Below are 20,224 nucleotides of genomic sequence, written 5' to 3'. Positions count from 1 at the left end.
AATAACCTATATATGTAAACCAATAACCACATCATGTCCGCCATTGTAAACACACAGTTCAACTGTACATGAGTATATTCAAATTAAACTACTGACCACTCCAGTTGGGTACTTAAATAGATTAGGCTATACTAAACATTCATATGTTAGTGTTGTCCTATCAATCCTGACAACGGTGGGGGTTCCAGGGAAACGCAACAAGAATGATAGATCCTGTTTGCATAGGAAACTTAAACTCCTAACCCAAACATTTTCTTCTATATAAAATAGGGAGTTGTGGTCGAGCGCTCGAGGATGCATGTGGAGGGTGAGTTTAGGAGATTCGGAACAGGGGCTTAACTCAGAACTCATCAGTGAGATTATCTCGACAAAGAGTATTACGACCGAGACTATTAATGCAAATATGGATAAGATTAGCCGATAATTTGTGACTGTTTGTACTAACTATTTTAATCATTGTATGTATCTTTGGCCTTCCAACTAGTTTGCTGTTATCTAGTATCTGAGCATCATCATCTGAGATTCTAGAGCTTTAAGCGACAAAACCAAGCCCTTCACTTATGTATATATTAGTAGCAAGCTACCTCGACATAGAAAATGAGTTCGAATTGGCATGGTCAGAGAGAGGTCATTTGCGCCATCATTAGAGTTCCTGAGGAGTTAAATCTTAGCTCTACAGCTGAGGATTAAGAGGTAAGGCGATATAAGCCCAACCACGACTTGGAACTATCACATACGACCATACCTATCAGAGAACTCGGGATCCCGTCCGCTCTCCCATAGATAAGCTGGTAAGGGGCGGATTAGTAGTTGGGTCGGTGACGACCAGCGAATCCCCGCTGTTGTATGTTTTTGGTGTTGGTATCATTTTTTTGGTGTTTATGATATCACCCGCCTACATCTTGGAGAATCTATGAATTATCATTACATCTATCTATTAAAATGTTCTAATCCCATTTGTTGAAATCCCGGAGGCAGTTTATAATCAAAGGTCCCTCTCGATTGCACCTCCGAACAAATAGCTCACAACGCCAGTATTAAGATACCACACCCAGGTTTCTGCCATTACATTTCTACCAAAAAACAGTCCTCACTTTTTTGATATCCGAAAACTTGAACCCAGTTCGTATGAATCTACAGCCCCCGATAGGGTTCTCACACTAGACTGCCGCGAGTATCTCGGAGATGGATTCATCCTTGCAAGATGAGCCTGCAGCTCAGCTGTTGGTGCATGCTTGGAAGACATTCCCGGAAAGTCTTTCCCTCCGTTGAAGCTGGAATTGGATAACACAGCTGATCGTAGTTCTGAAACAGCTGGAGCCGATTTGTAACTTTGGATAAAGACGCTATTGCCCATATGTCCAGAATACTGAGGGGGGTCATCGTAAAGTCGCTCTCCACGAGTCCGCCGCCGGCGCTCCCGTCTGATAAAGAATAACAATGCTATAACGAGAGCCGTAAATGCGGCGGCTCCGATAACCCCTCCAGCAATGGGTACGACATTGTTATGCGAGCTGTCCTGTTTTTCGTTTTCGTCACTGGAGCCTGACTCCTTTGCAGTGTCTGTGTGAGTGGTCGAAGTTGCAGTTGCTCCAGCTGAGCTAATTGTCCTGGAGATCGCTGTATCGGAATAGGTACTAGAGCTAGCTGTGACGTGAGACTGGAAGATAGACTCGGTCACAGTTGCAACGAATAGATCTTTAGCAGCTCTGCAATAGTACCGAAAGACGTCGACGGCAGCGGTGGCACTGTGAGTGCTTGTGCCATCGCAGTAGTCCTTGAGTCTCTCAGTCAAACTACTAGATATGATGTTATACATCCCTGACTTTATACAAACGCACGAAGCTAGATCTTGAGGCCCACCACCGCATAGCCAGGAACTTTGCTGTGTAGTTGTCAGTGCCAAAGAGTTAGTAGATGAGACATCGCTCTTACATTCATGATGACGGTGGAAAGACCCTTGCGGGCGCACTCATCTAGAGATTTAAACTCCGGAAGAGCGGTGATATAATACGACACTGCGAGACAAAACGTCAAGACGGCCTCTTATACTGACTGGGTTTATTGGTACCTACTATCACCTGGAGGACTTTTTGGCGATGCAAATGACGTCTTGCCTTCATTCATGAGACAGAACTGACTATAAAAGTTCTGCGCGGAAGTGACATCTGCATTGTTGGAACAAGAGCGCTTGGCTGCGCTCTTCAGAGTCGATTCGATATCCCGAACAACATCTTTCTTATTGCACACGCAAGGAGCGTTCAACTTGGCGGCCTCGGGACACCTCTCCGATCCCTATTCATGTTAGTCAACATTTCAGTTGTGTTTATGGTAAGTCTTAACCGTACCACTCCTATTACAGCATAAGACAATGCGCTTTGCGCACAAGGGGGCATATATGCTAGTTCGGGCAGATCTGTAATATGCGCGTCGACGATGTTTGTCGTGGGCGAGGAAAATGTAATGTGTTTATCCTGATTACAGTACTTTTGCATCACCTTGGACGCGCTGTAGATGTCTTCTGATGCACTGGGGCCGCAGCCATGCTTGATGTCGTTCGATATAGTGGAGGTAACTTTGTGTATGCGGGCCGAACAGATGCATTCTTGCAATCCTGTCTTCGAGTCATCGCATAATGACAAGCGAGTCTGTTTGGCAATATTGTATGAGATCGCACTGGAGACACAAGGAGCCTACAAAGTCAGTGTTTGGCCAGATCGAGTTCGTGTGAAAAACCATACCAGTGACTCGAATATCGCGAGATCAGTCACATAAGAAATACCTCTTGCAATGGCCAAGGCAGGCAAAGCAATAAGTGATATGGCATGTAACTGCTTCATCATAAAGTCGCGGATTCTACAATGGAAAGACTCAAAATTAAGAGAACAATGGACCAAACACCAACATCTTCAATAGCGTAGCCCAGCTCTTTCAGCTATAAGCGGCCTAGGGGAAAGAGGAGCACTCCATCTCGGAAATCTTGAAGATGGATTTCCTAACCGTCGTGTTGGCGTAAAGCCTCAAACAACGCCTCTCGAGTCTAGATACAAATAGCGTCAAGGCCCCCTGAAGCTAGCGGACATGGCTTGGAAATCGCATCACCAGCTTGCATACTTCCTCTCGCTGTGAAGAATGTGAGTCAGGTACTACAGAACTTTTAAGTTTCGGAAAGCGTTGCTTACGGTGCTTTCTGCAAGATGCAGACTATCGTTGGCTTTCACATCCGGCATGTTTCAGATATGATGGTGTTGAATCTATGTAGGTAGGATAGAAGGGTGTATGAAGCCTCCAATCTCCGATTTTCAATTACCATCAGACATTACTTTTTTTTAATTAGCGGATTGAGGTTACAACCTTTTGTTTGACTAAAGCATCAGAAAAATGAGTTGAATTCGTCCTCGTCTTCATCCATCAGAAACGTGTGCATGTGCGTGCGTATGTGTATGCGTGTGAAGTTTCGCAAAGCCTTGACCACCACAAGCCAAATTATCACGGATCGGGACCCTTCTGGTGTTGAGAGCATCTGTTTCATGCACGACACAGGTTTCATGAAACAAGTAACCAACGAATACGTAAATTGACCATTAAAACGCTGGCTTTTGTCCTGGAAGCATAGACCACCCACCGTCTACCAAGGTGGGTGATCATTTCAATCATCAAGGCGATTACTGGTGGTTAGGCCCAAGCCCTGCCTGAATCGATGCGTCTGAGCTTCTTAGGGGTCAATAAATGATCCCCCCAGGTCCCGGCGAAGCGGATACTAGAGTTAGTCAATTGGAAATTGTTTCTAAATTGGGGGAGACTGTCTAGAATGACCCGCCCACAACACGGATGGTTAACTGAGGCAGACCTAAAACCAATTGGCTCTCCTGAATTTGGTGAAATTGAACTTGCCCTACTGTACCTCCCAAATAACTTACCTATGTATAGGAAAATGCAGGTGAGCCAACGCCAAGACGCGAGGTGATGACTCTTAGATGGGAAAGCGAGTCAAGTAAAAGGCACAGCAACAGCATGTCTGCATGTACAAGCCTGGAGTGTCACGGTGAATACGACGAGCTAATGTGGCTATCATGATACAGTAAACTTGTTGACGATGGAATCAGGAGACGCAGGAGACGCAATAGCTTCAGCGATCGTTAATGGCGGGATCGAACGTTGTGTTGATGGATCCAAGTCATGTTAAGGTTCGCTGGCCTTGAATCTATAGGCAGTACGTGGCCTTGCTTTCTGATCTGCTCTAACTGCCAGTCTAACCAACCTGGGTACTCCACTCGTCGTCTGTAGCCATGTACCGTCGTACAACCCATGGCTTCTTAGACCGGCTCTTCAATCCTCCCGCGGCAGTTGATAGACTAGGTAGGATCACATGACGTCGATAGCTCCTCAGCAACAAGATCATCTCGCCATGTTGCAATAATAGATCTGATGTGATGTCAGAATAGCGACGATCCAGCAAGATATAGCATCACTGCTAACAATTTTCTTGGTTGATGTAGACTAAAGTTTGCAACTTGTCAAGCTCTAAAGCTGCCATGCAACTTCAAATGACAGGGGGGAAAGGTAGCGAGGTGGGCAAGACATCGCAAAAATTTTCACGACGATCACCATATTCAAGTTCATGATTATGAGACATTGAAATTTTGTTTGAATAGGTAATTTGAGTTCATTGGGTGTGGTAAGTACTAGTGGTAAAATAGCTGGCAATTTTGCTCAGCTGTAGTAATATGGTGGTATCCATCCGTAATCCGTTATTGTCCGGTGCTGTTTGCAGTCCCATTGTCCAAAACGCCTTGCTAATACTCAGATAAACAAATACATGCGAACCAAAATGACAAAATATGTTGGCTAGTATAGCGGCTGTTGTGCACTTTACAGTCCTGATAAAGTAACTCCCGCTTTCAAAAAGACAAAGACAAAGACAAAGACAAAGGAAATATAGTCGTAGTGTTGGTGGTTTGTGAATAAGTAAATGCAAGTTGGCTCAGCGCTTACAGCACTCGCACAATCTTGGGTACACGATACCGCGAAGGGCTGTCGTAGTACTCGCTGATCATGCCGCCCTGAAGGCCGACAGGTCTCCTGGGAGGAGCTCTACCGTTGAGGCTCTGATCTCTTGTTGCAGTTGTCTTGCGCGAGTCGCGGCTGCCACTGCGCTTGTCTTGACGGTCGGCTGAGACCTGGCGAGAGCGCTCAGATGCTTGCGTATCGGAGGCGGATGTTCTTGAGCTGGCGCGGGAGCGTGATCTTCTGGGGCTGTCCCAGCCGGAAGGCTCCTCGCGGATCTGGTCGAGGAAGTCATCGTCGCTGGCTTCCTCGTCCGAAACAGGGCTGAAGGTGCTGTTGAGGGTCTCCCAGAGATCGAGGCCAAGGTCATCCCAGATAACTACAGCCTTGAAGAGGCGACGGCATGCTTGAGTACCGGCGGTCTTGTCAAGGCGTGCAAAAGATTCAAGCTCGCTTAGGCTGGGTAGGTTCTCCCAGGCGATGGAGATCTGGTCCGATTGGTCCCTGAAGGGGGATCGCTCAAGGTAGTAGAGGAGGAAATCTGATGTCTCGGCCTTTGTCGCGAATTCAGCCTCCTCGAGAGCTTGCAGGCGGAGCTTCTCTTCTTTGTTCTTTTGCTCCTGCTCCTGCTGTTGCTTCTGCTTGCGTCTCTTGGGGTTGCCGAAGAGGGGGACTTTAGGGCCGGTGGAAGTGGTTCCTCGAAGCATCGTTGCGGTGTTGTTGTGTTGGGTTGTGAGTAATGGTAGTAGTTGTTGTGTTTGTTGACTATGTTGTATCAGGAGTTGGTGAGATATTGACGAGTCGAATATATGGCGAGTCAAATGATGGATGGGATAGGGAGAATAATATGTATAGGAATGTTGCTGGTCGGCTGAGGAGCAAACAAGACAGTCAGTGTGTCAGGTTGTTGCTATAATAAGATCTTGATGTTTATGCAGGCGCATGCAGGCTTGTGCACAAACACGTCGGAACCTTGTTTAAAGATGAGAGAGTCCAGCTCGTCGGTACTTTGGTTTAGTAGATAGATATATACCGAAAGGCTGGGAAAGTGTTTGGGGGTAAGAGTTGAGTTAAAATGAATAGCCAGGTAGAAAAATTAGAGATGGTAGGGGTTGGTTGCGTTGCGTTGCTTGCTTGTAACCCAGACGGATGGATGGGTATGGATATGGATTATATGATATGAGATGAGATGGAGAATGGGTAGGTTGGATCGAAAGGGAAACCCTGGTTCTGGGCTTGGCTTGCTTGGTACCGTAACTTTGGTTGGTTGGGAGGTTGCTTGCTTGTGATGTTACTAGACCAGGCCAGGGGGTGTGTGATGAGGATCCGCGGCTATTTTGACGATACGGGAGAGGTATCCGTAGTCGCCAACAACCCAACTAGGGCAATGTATTCTCAGGTACGTCTTGTAATAGGCAACCCGTTCGTTTGGTGTCAGGCTTGTGTACAGACGGATACAGTAAAATAACAAGAAACCTAAGCCATGCTTGTTGGATTTTGGTTTCGGAAGTCCGCGGGTCCTTGTTGACGATCAAAAGAGATTTGCAAAGAGGGGAAGGGGAGAAGGGGCGAGAGAAAACGAAAGGGAAATGGATGTCTTTATTAATCTGTTGCGTTGCTTCTGTTGCTTCTATTGAAAATGTTTGCTTTTTCTGTATTGATGGATGACATTCGTCCCTTTCAGTCCAACTCCGTTCAGTTCACTTCAGGTAGAGGGACCTCCCCACCCCCCACTAGAGAGGACACCTACATTGGAGGGCGGGGAGGGGTTTGTTAGGTGGGCTGAAAGCCAAAGGTGAAGCGCCGCAGCGGAAGACACAGGCTACTGGGTAGCAGAAAAAACGGCCTCCCAGGTCTAAGGATGTAAAAATAAGTAGTCTAAGAACTATATTCTGAAGGGCATAAAGTGACGGACTAATTTCGTCTCTTATGCTTCCAGCAGTCAATTTTTCTGATACCCTGTGGACAGGCTAGGCAGGTACCTAGGGGACGCACTAATTGCATCTACCAAAAACGCCCAGAGCGGATCCGTGTCATCATTAAGAAAACGGACCTACTCTCATGTTATTTTCCTCGGAACTGGAGACAAAACCAAGACAACAAGACGAGACGTCTCGCACCCCCATCAGAACTTCGGTTTTGGCTTGAGATTAGTCTGAATTAACTTGATCTTGGCTTGTTCCAATTTAGTCACAACGGTGTCGGCACAATCCTCGTTACAATCTCAGCTACCTGCGAGTTACGCTGTATTGTTACGGTATGAATCCGTATTCATTCATCCTGTACTCTGTAAAATTCAATCAACGGCCAAGAACCTTGCTATCATTCAGTCACCCGGCGCGGAAACAATGGACCCAATAGGATAAATCCCCTTGCTTGCTTGCGGGTTGGTGTATCAGTTCGCTACCTGAACCTTTTGTTATGTAGGTACGAGGCAATCCCTGTCTGCCGACAGCCAATGTCAGGTACTTGTTTCACTCTCCTCTCGGGACTGTACAGTATGTATAGTGGACATTGATCACCTACCTAGAAAGGGATTGTTCACGAGGATGCTTCATGATGATCAGTCACTCAGTCAATCCATCAATCAATCAGTCGAGACAACAAACGGCAAAATTGTGCCGTCAAACATTACCTCATTTATCAGACCATCACAGGTGGAAGCAGCTATTTCCTTTTCCACAGCACCACCACCAGAGTTGTCAATTAGTTGTCTTGTTAACGTTTGGCTGTCTGTCCGTCCTTTGGTCCCTGATGATCAGCAGCGTACTAGATCCTGTTGGGTCAAACTTGAGAAGCCTACAGAGTAGGGCTTGGCTTGGTCCGGCTAATGTCTTTGATTGTCGGATTACGGGTTAGCTCTTTTGGCAGTTGGAATGCGCGGCAATTTTGTTTAGTTTTTTCGTCCTTATTAGCTGCGATGCGATGGAATACCGGCGAACCTTTTCATGCCGCGCCCTTGTTGACGTACGTATTCTTCTGCCCATCTGTCGAATGAAGCCTTCGCGAATGCCGAGAGAAGCGAAACAAAAAATCAACCATCATTTGTCATAGGTACAGTATTCCAGTCTCATTGGCTGGTTGTCTCAGTCCTTGTCATACTGTTAGGAGGAAGCAAGACAAGACAGAGCAGAACAGACATGAAGCGCTCCGTTAACCCGTCCATTCTTGTCCCGTCATTAGTGGCAGCATCCGTCTCCGGTGCAGCATCCGCACCTACTGTATGTACGATCCCGCCCATGCGAATGTGAACAGATGGGTACAGTATCTCATCTTGGGATTCGTTCCTGTCCAATGGATGCCTCCTCGCCCTGGCTAGCGGCTATCTATCTCGACCGGCCCGTTCAGAGGCTAGGTAATAGAGAGATGGCTAAGGGGGTGGGAACACGGATGGTCACGCACGAACGCACGCACACGCACGCAGCTAGCCAGCCAATGTTGCCGCATCTATCTCGCACGGTTGGGGCATCGCATCACTCGACTCGAGATTAGATGAACCCTTGAAATACACAGTTGATAGGTCGGCTTCTCTTCCGGCGGCACAACGGGACAACAAACCAGTGCAGGGGAAGGCGAGACGAGACTCCAAAAGCAAATAGAGAGTAATTAGGTAGGCAAGGCAACATTGCAGCATTCCTCTTGTTCCAGGAACCCGGATCTACGCAGCACGTATGAATGTAATTGAACTATTTTATCGCCCCGACAAGGCAGACCGTCATGGTTCCTGTATAATTCCGAAAGTAACCACCGAACGCCAATAGTCCTCTTGTGTTTGTCAAAAAGCTATGAACGACTGAGGCTAAGATAAAGCCATCGCGGCGAAAGTCCGTCTGTTTATTGTTCGTTTAGAAAGCTACGTACAAAAGGAAATGTGGCACCTGACTCGCTCGCTTGTTCATCCACCCGCCTTAACGCAATGGGCTGCGCATACCTGGTAAGCTTGAAGCTATGGATGTCTACAGTTTTTGTCCGTCGGTAGATTTCATGACTTTTGATGTCAACTAACGACGTTAGAAGAGCTGATCAACAACCAATTAGCTAGATGTAGGTAGTCAGATCCCCATATATCGAGCGTCTAGACTCTTGTCTTTTGCCTTGCGCTAGATCAACCTCGATGATTTCATGATATACCCATTCCTAGGTACTATAGCTTCAGATGCTATCTGATCAGATTAGGTCAAAATGCCAGCTCCACCAACAGACTAGAAAACTGTTGAGTATACTCTATATTCCAGAGGCGTCTGTCTTTGATCCTTCTGCCGCTTATTATCTCCAAGGTTATCTATCCCACTGTGCTACCGGTGGTTTAGCTATTGTACCTTGGGTACTAAGGCTACTAGTTTGATATCCTTATTCGCATCCCTCATCGATATGCACGGCGAATAGCGAATATTATCACCACCGTAATTGTAAAAGCCTATACCGCGGACCGCCATCGGAGGCTTGAGTTTATTTGACTCCCTCCACTTGCAATCCTTCTAAGCAGCTTCCAGTTCTCCTCGGAGCGCCTCGCTACATGAAATTCGAAAGCACTTCTATTTTTGCTCTTAGTCTTCTTCGATGGAAGCTTCTACGTTAAACAACGCTGCTTACTACCTACTAACTCAAGGTTCTTCCTCACATACCTCAGACGGATTATACCTTGAATTGCGGTTCCGCCGTGGAACGTCCAGAAGGAAATTAGTTCTGCCGATGGAAGCCCGTACATACTTTCTTGCATCTAGAGTCTATTCTGCTTTTTGTTCTGTGCATGCGCACTAGACCACCACCATTGCTTTTCTCAAAGTCAAAAGTCGCTGCCACATTCCTTCCACCAGAACTAACGAATGATGCTTATGTGTATGGAGTAACACTCGCCCAAATTCCCTTCTTCGGGACATTGATGGGAACCGCGAGCCCGGTACCGTACTGGTAGCCGCGATTGCGGAAGAGGCTTCAAGTTCTAGACAGGTTGAAGAAGCCATAAAGGCTGCGCTTGCTGACATTTATGATAGTGATGGAATTTACCATACGGTACTACCAAAAAGCCTGTCATGGGTTTCATCATTCATTCTTGTTCACTAAACAATTACCAAGAAGACTGCTGCTTCATTCATCGGCATAGACGAGGGGGAGGTGGCTGAAGTTAGTTTTATTCGTAAGAACTCTAGCAAATTAATCAATAGACAATTGCAACCCATACACATGCTGAATCGTCTTGGCACTCTGAGACAATAGAATAGATATCGTGGTTCTATTGTTGTCTACTCCAGGTATGGGTTTGTTTGTTCTCATTCAGGAACCAACTCCGAGACCAGCCTTACCTTTAGTGTGCGCAAAGACAATAAATCAACCACATGTCCATTTACTGAACAAGATTTGTTTTCCCCTGGTCGCCACATCTTGTCCATCTGTCCTATTGTCCGCCCTTCTGGGCTTCCCCATCACATCATCTTGCATCCCGTTAATGGCAATATTCCTCATGCCTGTTCTTACTTAGCCCCATTGAATAGTTGACAAGGTGTTGGCAGCAACAAGACGTTTTCTACCAAGACGGAGACTAGGGATATTCATGCAAGCCGAATCAGCCATCACATTTGCCAGCCTTGAGCCAAGTAAGCTATCTTATCCGAGCATACCTCCACGTCTAACATGATCAACCCAACTCAACCTCTTCTAGGCAACCTGATCATGGTCTCCGGCAGTGATAAATGATCCTCTTGGATCTTGCCAACTGCCACGTCGATCCGGGACCCCAGAATCTGGTAATCAGTGTGCGCCATACCCTTTTAAGCTCCAAAGCATCATTGCCTCTGGTACCCTTTCACCTGTCGGAAATGTCAAAATGTGTGGCGACAAGCTTCCAGAAGCAAACCGGCAACTCATCTGAACTCCTAGTCCCAAAAACGATATGCCATGGGAAATCGTGGCATAACCGTGTAGTAGATTACGAATCCCTCCTGATGGGAAATACTCTGGGTAAATAGATGCACGCTATTTATTCGAATGCCCATTTGGAAGTATACGCGATAATTATCGGGCACGCCCCTGTCAGTCACTATGTCAAGATCCCGCGGTGGTCAATCATGCCAATACCGGCTTGGTGATGTGGATCGGGATGAACTCCGACCCAGGCATGCCAAGGGTAGTGTTAATACTACGTATGTTGGCTTCGTGAGTCGGGCTGATGTATGTAGAAGCCACCGGTAAGCTCTCATAGTAACAGATCGATATTAAGATATTTTTGCTATAGATGTATTTAGCAAAAGACGGTGTAACTAACTCTCGATATGGATGTTCATCGCGGAGTCTTAGCTAGCTGTACGAGTTAGTAACTTGTTGTTAGTATTCCAGATATTCGACAATATTCCTTAGAACATAGGAGACATCCTTGAACAATAGCCATATTCTACAAAGGGGTTTTATACAATGATAAATGCAGAATGCTGGGGTTGTTCGTTAATTCACAACTCTGAACAAAGACTAAGTTTCTGTAGGCAGTTGCAGTTACACAAGCTCGAGCATGATTAGGCAACTCCAATTTTATAGAGTAACTGAGTATATGAGGACAGAACAGACTTAATTTGACAGTCTGAACAAATGCTTTAAACTCTCTTTAGTGTTTTCCCGGACTCTAATATTATGCAACACTGCATACGAAATGTTTCCGCATATATACCATTAAAGGGTTAAAAGTTTCATTCAAGACTGGCACAAATAAAAATGCATTAGAATAAATTGTCTTTGATTCATATTGGCTAGGTAGACGTGCACAGGTGCTTAGGCAGACGAGCAGTAACTGTCTTGCTAGTTACAGCTGGCTGGCGCCTTGAAATGTGAATGCCCTCGTTTTCCACTCGACTGTCACTGCCATGCAACTGTCACAGATCTATAGCCGCTTTTTTATAAACGCGAAAAATAAAAAACCCAGCATGAGTTAATTTGAATAGCAAACACTATTGAGGTTCTCCCCTCTCTTCCGCCTGCAGTTGACTTCTTTCATCCTCTTGTTCACAGTAACAGCACCCTTCACAAACCAATTGTTCAGAACAGTCACTCACAAACCACCTATTTCTTTCCATCAGTATTCGATCAGGAAAATTATTCTTCATCTTTCTTCAATTCATCACACTTACTACTACTACTACTACTACTACTACTACTACTACTACTACTACTACTACTACTACTACTACTACTACTACTACTACTACTACTACTACTACTACTACTACTACTACTACTACTACTACTACTACTACTATCAATCACTTACTTCGGTTACTCTCAATCACCGCCAATATGCTCTGGCGTCAAAAACCCCGTGGGTATGATCCCAAAGATTTCCCCAACTACAAGCTTTATCAGAATCACGAGACTGGCTTCCAGCAACTATTGAAGCAGTGGCCTGTCATCTTCAAGTTTATCGCATGGTCTTTCACCTTTTTGTTTTCCATCCTCACCATCATCAACGAGTGGTTCTGGATGATCATTCGCGATCCTTTTCAATACGGCAAGGCGAATGCCTGGATCATCAAGCAGTATCATGGATGCCCTACTGTTTTTCAGATGACATATGGAGCTATCCTCACTGTCTGGTTCTTCAGCATTTTCTACCGCGTCGTTGTTGCGATTTGCGACGTTCTACTTTATGCCTACAACGATCCTGTGTGGGCTTACAATCAAGTCTTGACTATCTCATTCTACGTTGAGGATATTTTCTTTAGTGGCAGCACTTTGATCACTTGTACCATCTTTAACTTCGCTTACTCTTTCATCGTCCTTCTCCATGACATGTCGGTCCACTCCCTTAGCGGAGCGATTGTCTTGCTCATCGCGGTTGCCTTCTTTCAGTTACACTATTACCTCTTCGTTTACAACCCCGAAGCCACAGAAGAATCCCCTGAGCCGCTCAAAGGAATCCTCAAGGATTCATCAGTGGACGCAGTACAGTCCCCAAAGATGAGCACGGGGAGCTACCAAGTACCTACACCTCCCACGGGATCTTCTCTCCAGAGAATACCATACAACCCACCATGGCGGAGCAGCCCAGGACGCTGCTTCCGGGCCCCTACTACACCCTCAACTGGATCGACTACATCCTCGTCCCCTGATCCTACTCCTTTTCGACGACGCCCTAGCCCCAAATCTAACAAACCTCCTGGAGCCTCATATGTCACTGTGTCACCTGCATCTGTCGAAAAGCTCCGTGCTGATGGCTACGGAGTCCCAGAGCCCACCAGAGAGACAACTTACTCCTGGGACTCACCCATCAGCGACGGACGTCTCGCTCAGCTCCGGCGACGAGCCCACCTCCGCGTCAGACCCAGCCCTCCCAAGTTCAAGGAAGTTGAGCAACATAAGGCTGAGGCTAAAGAAGAGGCTAGATTTGTCCATTCTATCGTCCCTACCAAGACCCAGTGGGTTTATTCCTCCCTTGATGCTGTCAAGCGACGAATGGCAAGCATTACCGACGAAGTCACAGAACTCCGCACAAAGGTCAACTCATTCAAAGAAGCAGGCATCGTTAAACCTATCCCAGAGCCCTCAGATGATCTGGAAGCATCACCCCGAACCCAGAAGCGCGAAGCCACTCTGACCGAGAGAGAGCGCATCAAAACCGCCATGACTCATTACGTACCCGAGATCGAGAACGCCGCAATGGCCATTCTGAAGCAACAGCATGGTGTTGAGCAGCTGCTGGCCCGAGTCGAGAATCTTGTTGCCAAAGCTGGTAAAGCAGGATGCGCCGTTTCCCGTGCCATGTCGGGTGAAGTGGAGGACTACAGAGTCAAGATCAAGAACATGTTTGGCGATGCCAGACAGACACTGATCAAAGCCCGATCAACCGAAGAGCTTTGCGAAGGTCGTCGCGTGAAGCTGACGGAAGAAGCCAACAGATTGAAGCGTCTGGATCGAGCTCACCTGCTCTTGTTGGAGATCAACGCCAAGAAGCGTGAGATAGAAATGCACCGATCGGTGATCGCAATCGAGAGTCGGTAATGAATAGTTGATAACTAACCGACGGTATACACCAATTGCCATGACAACAAAAACAATATCAACAGCACACAGTACCGATTGGATTTACAGGACCACGTTTGTTACGGAGTTGGGATTATCATCATCACGAGAGCAACGTATCATGTTCATAGAGAGCATCGATAAAACATTCATGGATCAGTCGACCGAGGGTTAAGGATATACCCAAGCTCAGAGTTATGTACATGAGACTGCGATAAATTGATTATTTTTGAGATAACCATGTTCCTTACTTGTACAATGATTTTAGATTCGTAAGTGCTGGCAGTGACATTTTAAGTAGTCCGGATGTAATAACAGTATAGGTAATATAACTAACTAACTTGTGATGTAAATCTTGCTGGTGATGAGCTCAGTATTATTTGATATGCTTACACGAGATGGGACACGATGATAGACGATGAAAGATCAGATGAAGTAAAAGTATTCATGTACTTGATAGTGGCAATCTCTTTGATTGCCAACCTTTGTATGTAAATTGGGTATCGTACATAAACAACGCATGTAGCCAGAAAGATAGTTTCAGAACAATTTTATCCTCAAATCAGTCCTGCAACCAGCTCACAAGCAGAACAGATGATCATCAAGACCACCGAAGAAGAGGAAGAGGAGGAAGAAGAAGATAAACCTCCGTTTAATAGCCAGTTGACTCAAGCCCGTGAATCTCCCAATAAAGGCCACCCTTTGCCTTGCCATCCTCAGCATTACACTTGACAGAACCACGAGCTGCCATCTCCATACCATCAGAGTTGTCGAGAACGGCCTTTTGCATGATCCACACAATATCTTCGTCACCGACCATCAATCCCTTGTCGGCACGAACGGAAAACGCGCAGGAACCAGACTTGACCACATCAACGTGACCGTTTCCGAAAGCATACTCGTTGTCGTCTTCACAAGCGCGGGGGACGACGAAAGTGCCGTTGCGGGATCCGAAGCTGGACAGAAGGGCAGCGCAATCGCGGTAGTTGGCACGCTTGGTGTCCTTGAGGGCCTCGCGACCGAAGTAGGTGTCCTCATCGCAGGCCTTGACCGATTCATAGGTGGCGGCCCAGTAGGTGAAGGGATCCCCAGAAGCGGTGGGAGCTGAAGTCGTGACGGCTATCATTTTATCTTTGGTAGGTGTAGCAGCAGGTGTAGCGGAAGGTGCAACAGCAGGCGCAGCGGCAGCGAGGCCGATAAAGACGGTGATAAAATTGACGAAACGCATTTTTGATGAGTATTGCTTTTTCCCCTTCTTTTTTGGTTGTGATAGTGATTTGCGCTAGTGATTTGCGCAAGTGTTTTCAGCGAGGAGGGAAAATAGTGACGAGAGTCGTTTGCCGTAGAAAATAAACACACAAGTCGATTGTGAGTGATTCAAAGGAGTGTAACGGACCAGCGGGTGATCAACACCTTGTTAAACGAGTGACTGGAAAAGAAAAACGCAACGCGCTGCGGCGAGGGAAGAGAGAGAAATGTTTCGACGGCAGTTGAACGGAAAGAGAGAAAGTAAAAGAGGGCGGGAAACGAATTATTTGAGATACCTAGTAGGTAGTAGGTGACTCTGGAAATGCCGGTTGGTGAGCGATCAGACAGTTTCAAGTAGAGTGGACGAGTATGAAACACGGATCACTATGGATGATCATTAATATTTTCCTACAAGAGAATATATTTTTGGGATGGTACTTTGCAAAACCTGGTCCGGAAAAAAATCATTGCCCTCTACGTTGTCCTGGAATCAGAGTCTCCATCTCACCAGTTCAAGTTGGCAGCTGTTCACAGCTGTTTGGCGGCTTTGTTAGATTGCGATGATCACTGCGGAGGATCTTTTGGTGTTTGTATAGGTCAATAGGACCGGCTGGTTGTTTCGTGTTTAATACCGTAATTATGCAGCCACACTAGATGACGAAAGAAACAGAAAAAAGCAGAGCGCCTTGTAGAGATGAAAAATGATGGATGACTATTTATAAACAGATAATAGTATATTTGCGATAGTTTCTTCTATAGTCCGTACTATATTTGTATCGTTAGGATATAGTGGCTGGTTTGGGTTACTGTCTATATCAGAGCAGACTTGAGATAGGCCCATAGTGATGTTTCTTGGATGGAAATGAACTACTACTTGTCTTGTCTATGTCCATCTTTACCAATATATTCACCTTTGAAACGCTCCATATGCACTGCCTTGGCCAGATCCCTTGCGCATAACTCAATACAGCCTCGCATCCAGTCAAGATCAGCATTCCTGCATGTTTAACCACCAACCAGGTACTGATACGGGTACAGTAATGATAGTTGAGACCAAAAACAGACATGATAGGTAGTTGATCTTGATACAACCATACATAACTCATCTCATTCTCCCCATACTAGTACCCTTGCAAAGTTTAAAAGACCTTCCATGTTACATAGCCTGTTGCAACTTTCACGATGAAGGTTACCTATCATCTTCTCCAGCATTCCTTTCAATAGGTTGCTATAATCCCCCGGCCCGACAGTGGAGTAAAGTGACGCTTCAGTGGAAAATCCCCTCTGACCCCACCTACGCTGTACGTAACTCAGCGGTTCATTGCCCCCGATCTAGAGAGTTTAATGACGCGAGAAGCACTGACCACTCACCTATTTGCCGACCGGTTCTTTTTTTGTTGGCCGACGGGAGTTGAATATGACTTCATTCCTCCGTGGATCTTTTTTTACCGGGTAACCACGAATAAATCTTGGCCGGCGAATGGCTTCTATTACATGTGAGAAACTGTTATTCTTGACACGCTCTGGTTCAATCTCTCGGTTGATATAAACCAATATCGAGAAATGGGTTATTAATGACAGCTCTTGAATTGCTTGACCCTCTCATGTATTAAGCCCGTCAGTACCCATTACCTATGGATCATCATTCATACAACCTCTCGGGGTCCTTTTCTTGGCTCCAGTCTTGGCTCCACGTAAAAACGACGATAGACAAAGGACAAACAGAAAAAAACCTGAAAAACCTGACACACATTACGGCTGGCGCATGTGACCCCTAAAAAGAAAGAAGGGCCGCTATTGATTATGATGGAGGAGGAACGGTGATCATCGGCTTGTGTCTATTTGCTCGGAACTTCGGCCTAGATTTGACCAGAGGACCCCTTCTTTTCTTTCTACCACTGCTATTCGGTGTAACTCAACTCACCGTTGCTTGACTCGATTCCCGAGATCCGGATAAGCTGCCAATGTCTTAGTTGGGGTTGACAACTGCGGGACCCAGTTCCGGTTCCAATGCCTGACTGATATCATCGTCATCATGTACCGAAGGAATGGATATTAACTAACAAAAGATTGCCAGGCGAAAAGAAAAAAATAAGAGAGAACGAGGAAATCATTCGACCTTCAATCAAGTCCAGTTCTTGGTCTCGTGTGCTTGCCAGTAACTTTGTAAATTTATCACCTCTTCAAAACTCTTTTTTGTTCTCCTCTTCTCTTCTCTCTTTCGTCCTCCTCACTTATACCGATCAACTCTTTCAAAAGCCCCCTCGTCATCATGAAAACTGCCTCTCAACCTTCAGCTCCTCACAATGCAGCAAGCAAAATAAAACATCTCGTCGGCAAGATCCGCCGCCACTCGCACCCCCCACCACCTGAATACTCTTCAGCCTCTCCCTCATCAACCGCAAACCCATCTCGAGAATCCTCAACATGTCCCCTGCCACACATCGGCAGACACAGCCAACGTAATAGCCGTCGTGGCTCAGCCTCCGAAGAAGATGAACGCGCCCACGACCTCGAGCTTTGGAATGCAGCTTACGATGTACTCAAGAGAGATAACACATCCTCTGGTCTTGTATTCGCGTACGAGAGTATCATCTCTCACGCATTGCCTGATGTGCTAAGGCCGAGTCACAATGGAAACGGTGACGGATTACCGACGGACGGTGATAAGAGAGCTGAGATCATGATGCTGATTGCAAAGTCTGGATTGGAGCGTGAGGTTAAGGAAGTGTCTCAGACAGATTCGGGAGACGGCGAGGCGAGAGAATATCTGATCCAGACAAGGTCGATTATAGCTTCATTATTAGACGACCAGCCCAGTGCCGCTATCGCATGGGCGGGTTTCTGCTCTCTAACACCTGTAGGTTTCAGTTCCAATCGATTAAACAACAGCGCTAACTAAATGACCAGCTGCTTCTTGATCCTCTCCTCCGGCACGATGATATTCGTTACGGCTTTGTCCATATTACAAACGCCATCCCCCACTACATGGCACTACATCGCGCTCTCCATCCTTCATCATGGACATCGCTCCCCGACTTTCAACGCCTGCAACCGCACCTTCACCAAACCCTATTAAACCTCTACCGCCGCATCCTCGAGTATGAGATGAACATTGTCTGCGCCGCCGCGAGTGCCTGGAACATGGCCGCTCGCAACGTCGTTGATTGGCATGGCTGGAAGGCCATGTCAGATGCCGTGAGAGACACTGACGCTGAGCTGATGAATCATGTCGACAAGAGCGGTACAGATGAGGCCAAGGCAATTATGGAGGTCCAGCGGAAGCTGGACCCTGAAGGGGGAGGGCGTGGTAAACCAACAGACGACACACTAAATCATACTGTTTGAGAATTTAACAAGCGAAGTAAACAACAGTTGGGAAACAGTACTATAAAGCGAGATTTTTTCTTTCTTTTTTATTTTGTACGTAACAAGTCAATTGATTTGCTGCCAATAGTTACATAAGAGATCTATTCATTTACTTACCCACAGCCCAAACTCCAAATCCAAAGCTTTTTGACTACCTACCTGAGGCTAGTCCGCACTTTTGTCCGAATTCTATCTAACAAGGAGAATAGAATGCTGCATTTTCTTGCCGGAAACCTGAATCTCGACAGAGATTTCCAAAAGAGTTTTGTCCAAAAACAACACGCCAAAAGAAGCATTGGGGTTACAGCCCAATGACTCCTGACTGTGGAATAATACCCTGCTTATCAAGGTCACTCAGGTTACCTTGGTACGCGCCTAGATGTCGCTGCCAGCGATTGATGTCGGGACAGAACCCAATCGCGTCCATCATCACTGACCATCCGGGCACCTGATCCTGAGTCACGAGCTCGTACACGCGACAGATGATCTGATTGAACTCGGCCTGAGGCTTCATTGCAACCGCGTACAAATGTCGCACCAGGTCAGCCCAGCCAGCGACGAAGTCGACGTCAAACGTGGACTCAGGGTATCGAAACTCGAGCGTGTTGTACTTGGACACCACCAACGCACATCGGGTCGTTGTGTGCTCCATGCCTTCGTCGAACTTGCGGAGTGCTACCCCAAGACTGGCGAGGTTGGGCTGGGACCATAAACGTTTCAAGGCCCCAAGAAGGCTCTTATCGACCCTCTTATGCCCGCTGGGCTGTACCATGGTTTCATAGAGGGCGTGGATAAGCGCCTCATTCTCGTGCCGTAACGGAGACTCATAAGCTTCCCTGGCAATTTTGGACTCAGTGCTGATGCGTGCTGAGTAAGGGGAAGAGGAGCGGAATGGATGGCACAAGGGATACAGCAGAGTGTCTTCGAGCAACCAAACCAGGGTAGTGACGCCCAGGGCCGTGGTGAGCGTCATGCTGCCAGCATCGTTGACATGGAGATGCAATCCGCAGCCAGAATTTAGTCCGACTACCATGTTCTCCTGCACTGCTTTGAGGCACTTACGAAGGGTAGGCAGCCCCTGGCTGAACTCTTCAGCACGGATGAGAATCGGACTGTTGAGTTCAGTTCCGAACCAGTCGTATCTGTCAGAGGGTGTCTTTCCAGACTTACTAACGCAGTCTTTGGTAATATGGATCTCGGGAACGACGAACCAAGTGTTGGTCTTTTGGACTGGCCCAGCCATGTCCGTAGCCGCCTCGTTATTCCACACTCGAACGTGTCCGCTACTATCAGTGAGCGGAAGAACTGACGTACCAGGGAACTGGGCAGGGTCTGAGGACTCGGGCTGATACACGTTGCACGAGACGGCAACACCGGTGCTGGCGATCATGTCGCATACCTTGTGAATGACTGAGGGCTTAATCTTTGTGTAGTCTCCCATCACGAGGCCCATATAAGCTTCCGGAGAGGAAGGAAAGGCCCATCGAGTCTCGCCAGCCACAGCATTGGAGTCTACAATCTGCAGTGCAACCATGAACTCCAGCTCGATGCCAACGCATATCGAATCGAGGGATGACATTTTGACGGTTGTGTCGAA

General features: G+C 46.8%; 6 protein-coding genes across 6 annotated transcripts; 2 read left to right on the top strand and 4 right to left on the bottom strand.

Moving 5' to 3' along the window:
- Positions 1–1,090: 1,090 nt before the first annotated feature.
- FSST1_011017 (uncharacterized protein) lies at positions 1,091–2,840 on the bottom strand (the record flags this gene model as incomplete). Its single annotated transcript, XM_083234109.1, has 5 exons — positions 1,091–1,885; positions 1,936–2,018; positions 2,076–2,295; positions 2,349–2,693; positions 2,742–2,840. The coding sequence occupies 5 exons, from the start codon at positions 2,838–2,840 to the stop codon at positions 1,091–1,093; spliced, it is 1,542 nt and encodes a 513-aa protein (XP_083080713.1).
- Positions 2,841–4,991: 2,151 nt separating this feature from the next.
- Positions 4,992–5,714, bottom strand: FSST1_011016 (uncharacterized protein; the record flags this gene model as incomplete). Its single annotated transcript, XM_083234108.1, has 1 exon — positions 4,992–5,714. The coding sequence occupies one exon, from the start codon at positions 5,712–5,714 to the stop codon at positions 4,992–4,994; it is 723 nt and encodes a 240-aa protein (XP_083080712.1).
- Positions 5,715–12,288: 6,574 nt separating this feature from the next.
- FSST1_011015 (uncharacterized protein) lies at positions 12,289–13,989 on the top strand (the record flags this gene model as incomplete). The annotated part of the gene is made up of 1 exon (XM_083234107.1): positions 12,289–13,989. One exon carries the CDS (start codon positions 12,289–12,291, stop codon positions 13,987–13,989), a length of 1,701 nt encoding a protein of 566 aa, XP_083080711.1.
- A 673-nt stretch (positions 13,990–14,662) lies between these two features.
- Positions 14,663–15,238, bottom strand: FSST1_011014 (putative necrosis-inducing factor-domain-containing protein; the record flags this gene model as incomplete). The annotated part of the gene is made up of 1 exon (XM_083234106.1): positions 14,663–15,238. One exon carries the CDS (start codon positions 15,236–15,238, stop codon positions 14,663–14,665), a length of 576 nt encoding a protein of 191 aa, XP_083080710.1.
- A 2,292-nt stretch (positions 15,239–17,530) lies between these two features.
- On the top strand, positions 17,531–18,606 carry FSST1_011013 (uncharacterized protein; the record flags this gene model as incomplete). Its single annotated transcript, XM_083234105.1, has 2 exons — positions 17,531–18,118; positions 18,169–18,606. The coding sequence occupies 2 exons, from the start codon at positions 17,531–17,533 to the stop codon at positions 18,604–18,606; spliced, it is 1,026 nt and encodes a 341-aa protein (XP_083080709.1).
- A 322-nt stretch (positions 18,607–18,928) lies between these two features.
- Positions 18,929–20,206, bottom strand: FSST1_011012 (uncharacterized protein; the record flags this gene model as incomplete). The annotated part of the gene is made up of 1 exon (XM_083234104.1): positions 18,929–20,206. One exon carries the CDS (start codon positions 20,204–20,206, stop codon positions 18,929–18,931), a length of 1,278 nt encoding a protein of 425 aa, XP_083080708.1.
- Positions 20,207–20,224: the final 18 nt, after the last annotated feature.

The sequence above is a fragment of the Fusarium sambucinum genome, chromosome III, assembly GCF_050947815.1.
Source record: "Fusarium sambucinum isolate potato_lamoka chromosome III, whole genome shotgun sequence".
Lineage (NCBI taxonomy): Eukaryota > Fungi > Ascomycota > Sordariomycetes > Hypocreales > Nectriaceae > Fusarium > Fusarium sambucinum.
Note: the sequence above shows the minus strand (reverse complement) of the source record. Positions and strands in the feature narration are given on the sequence as shown.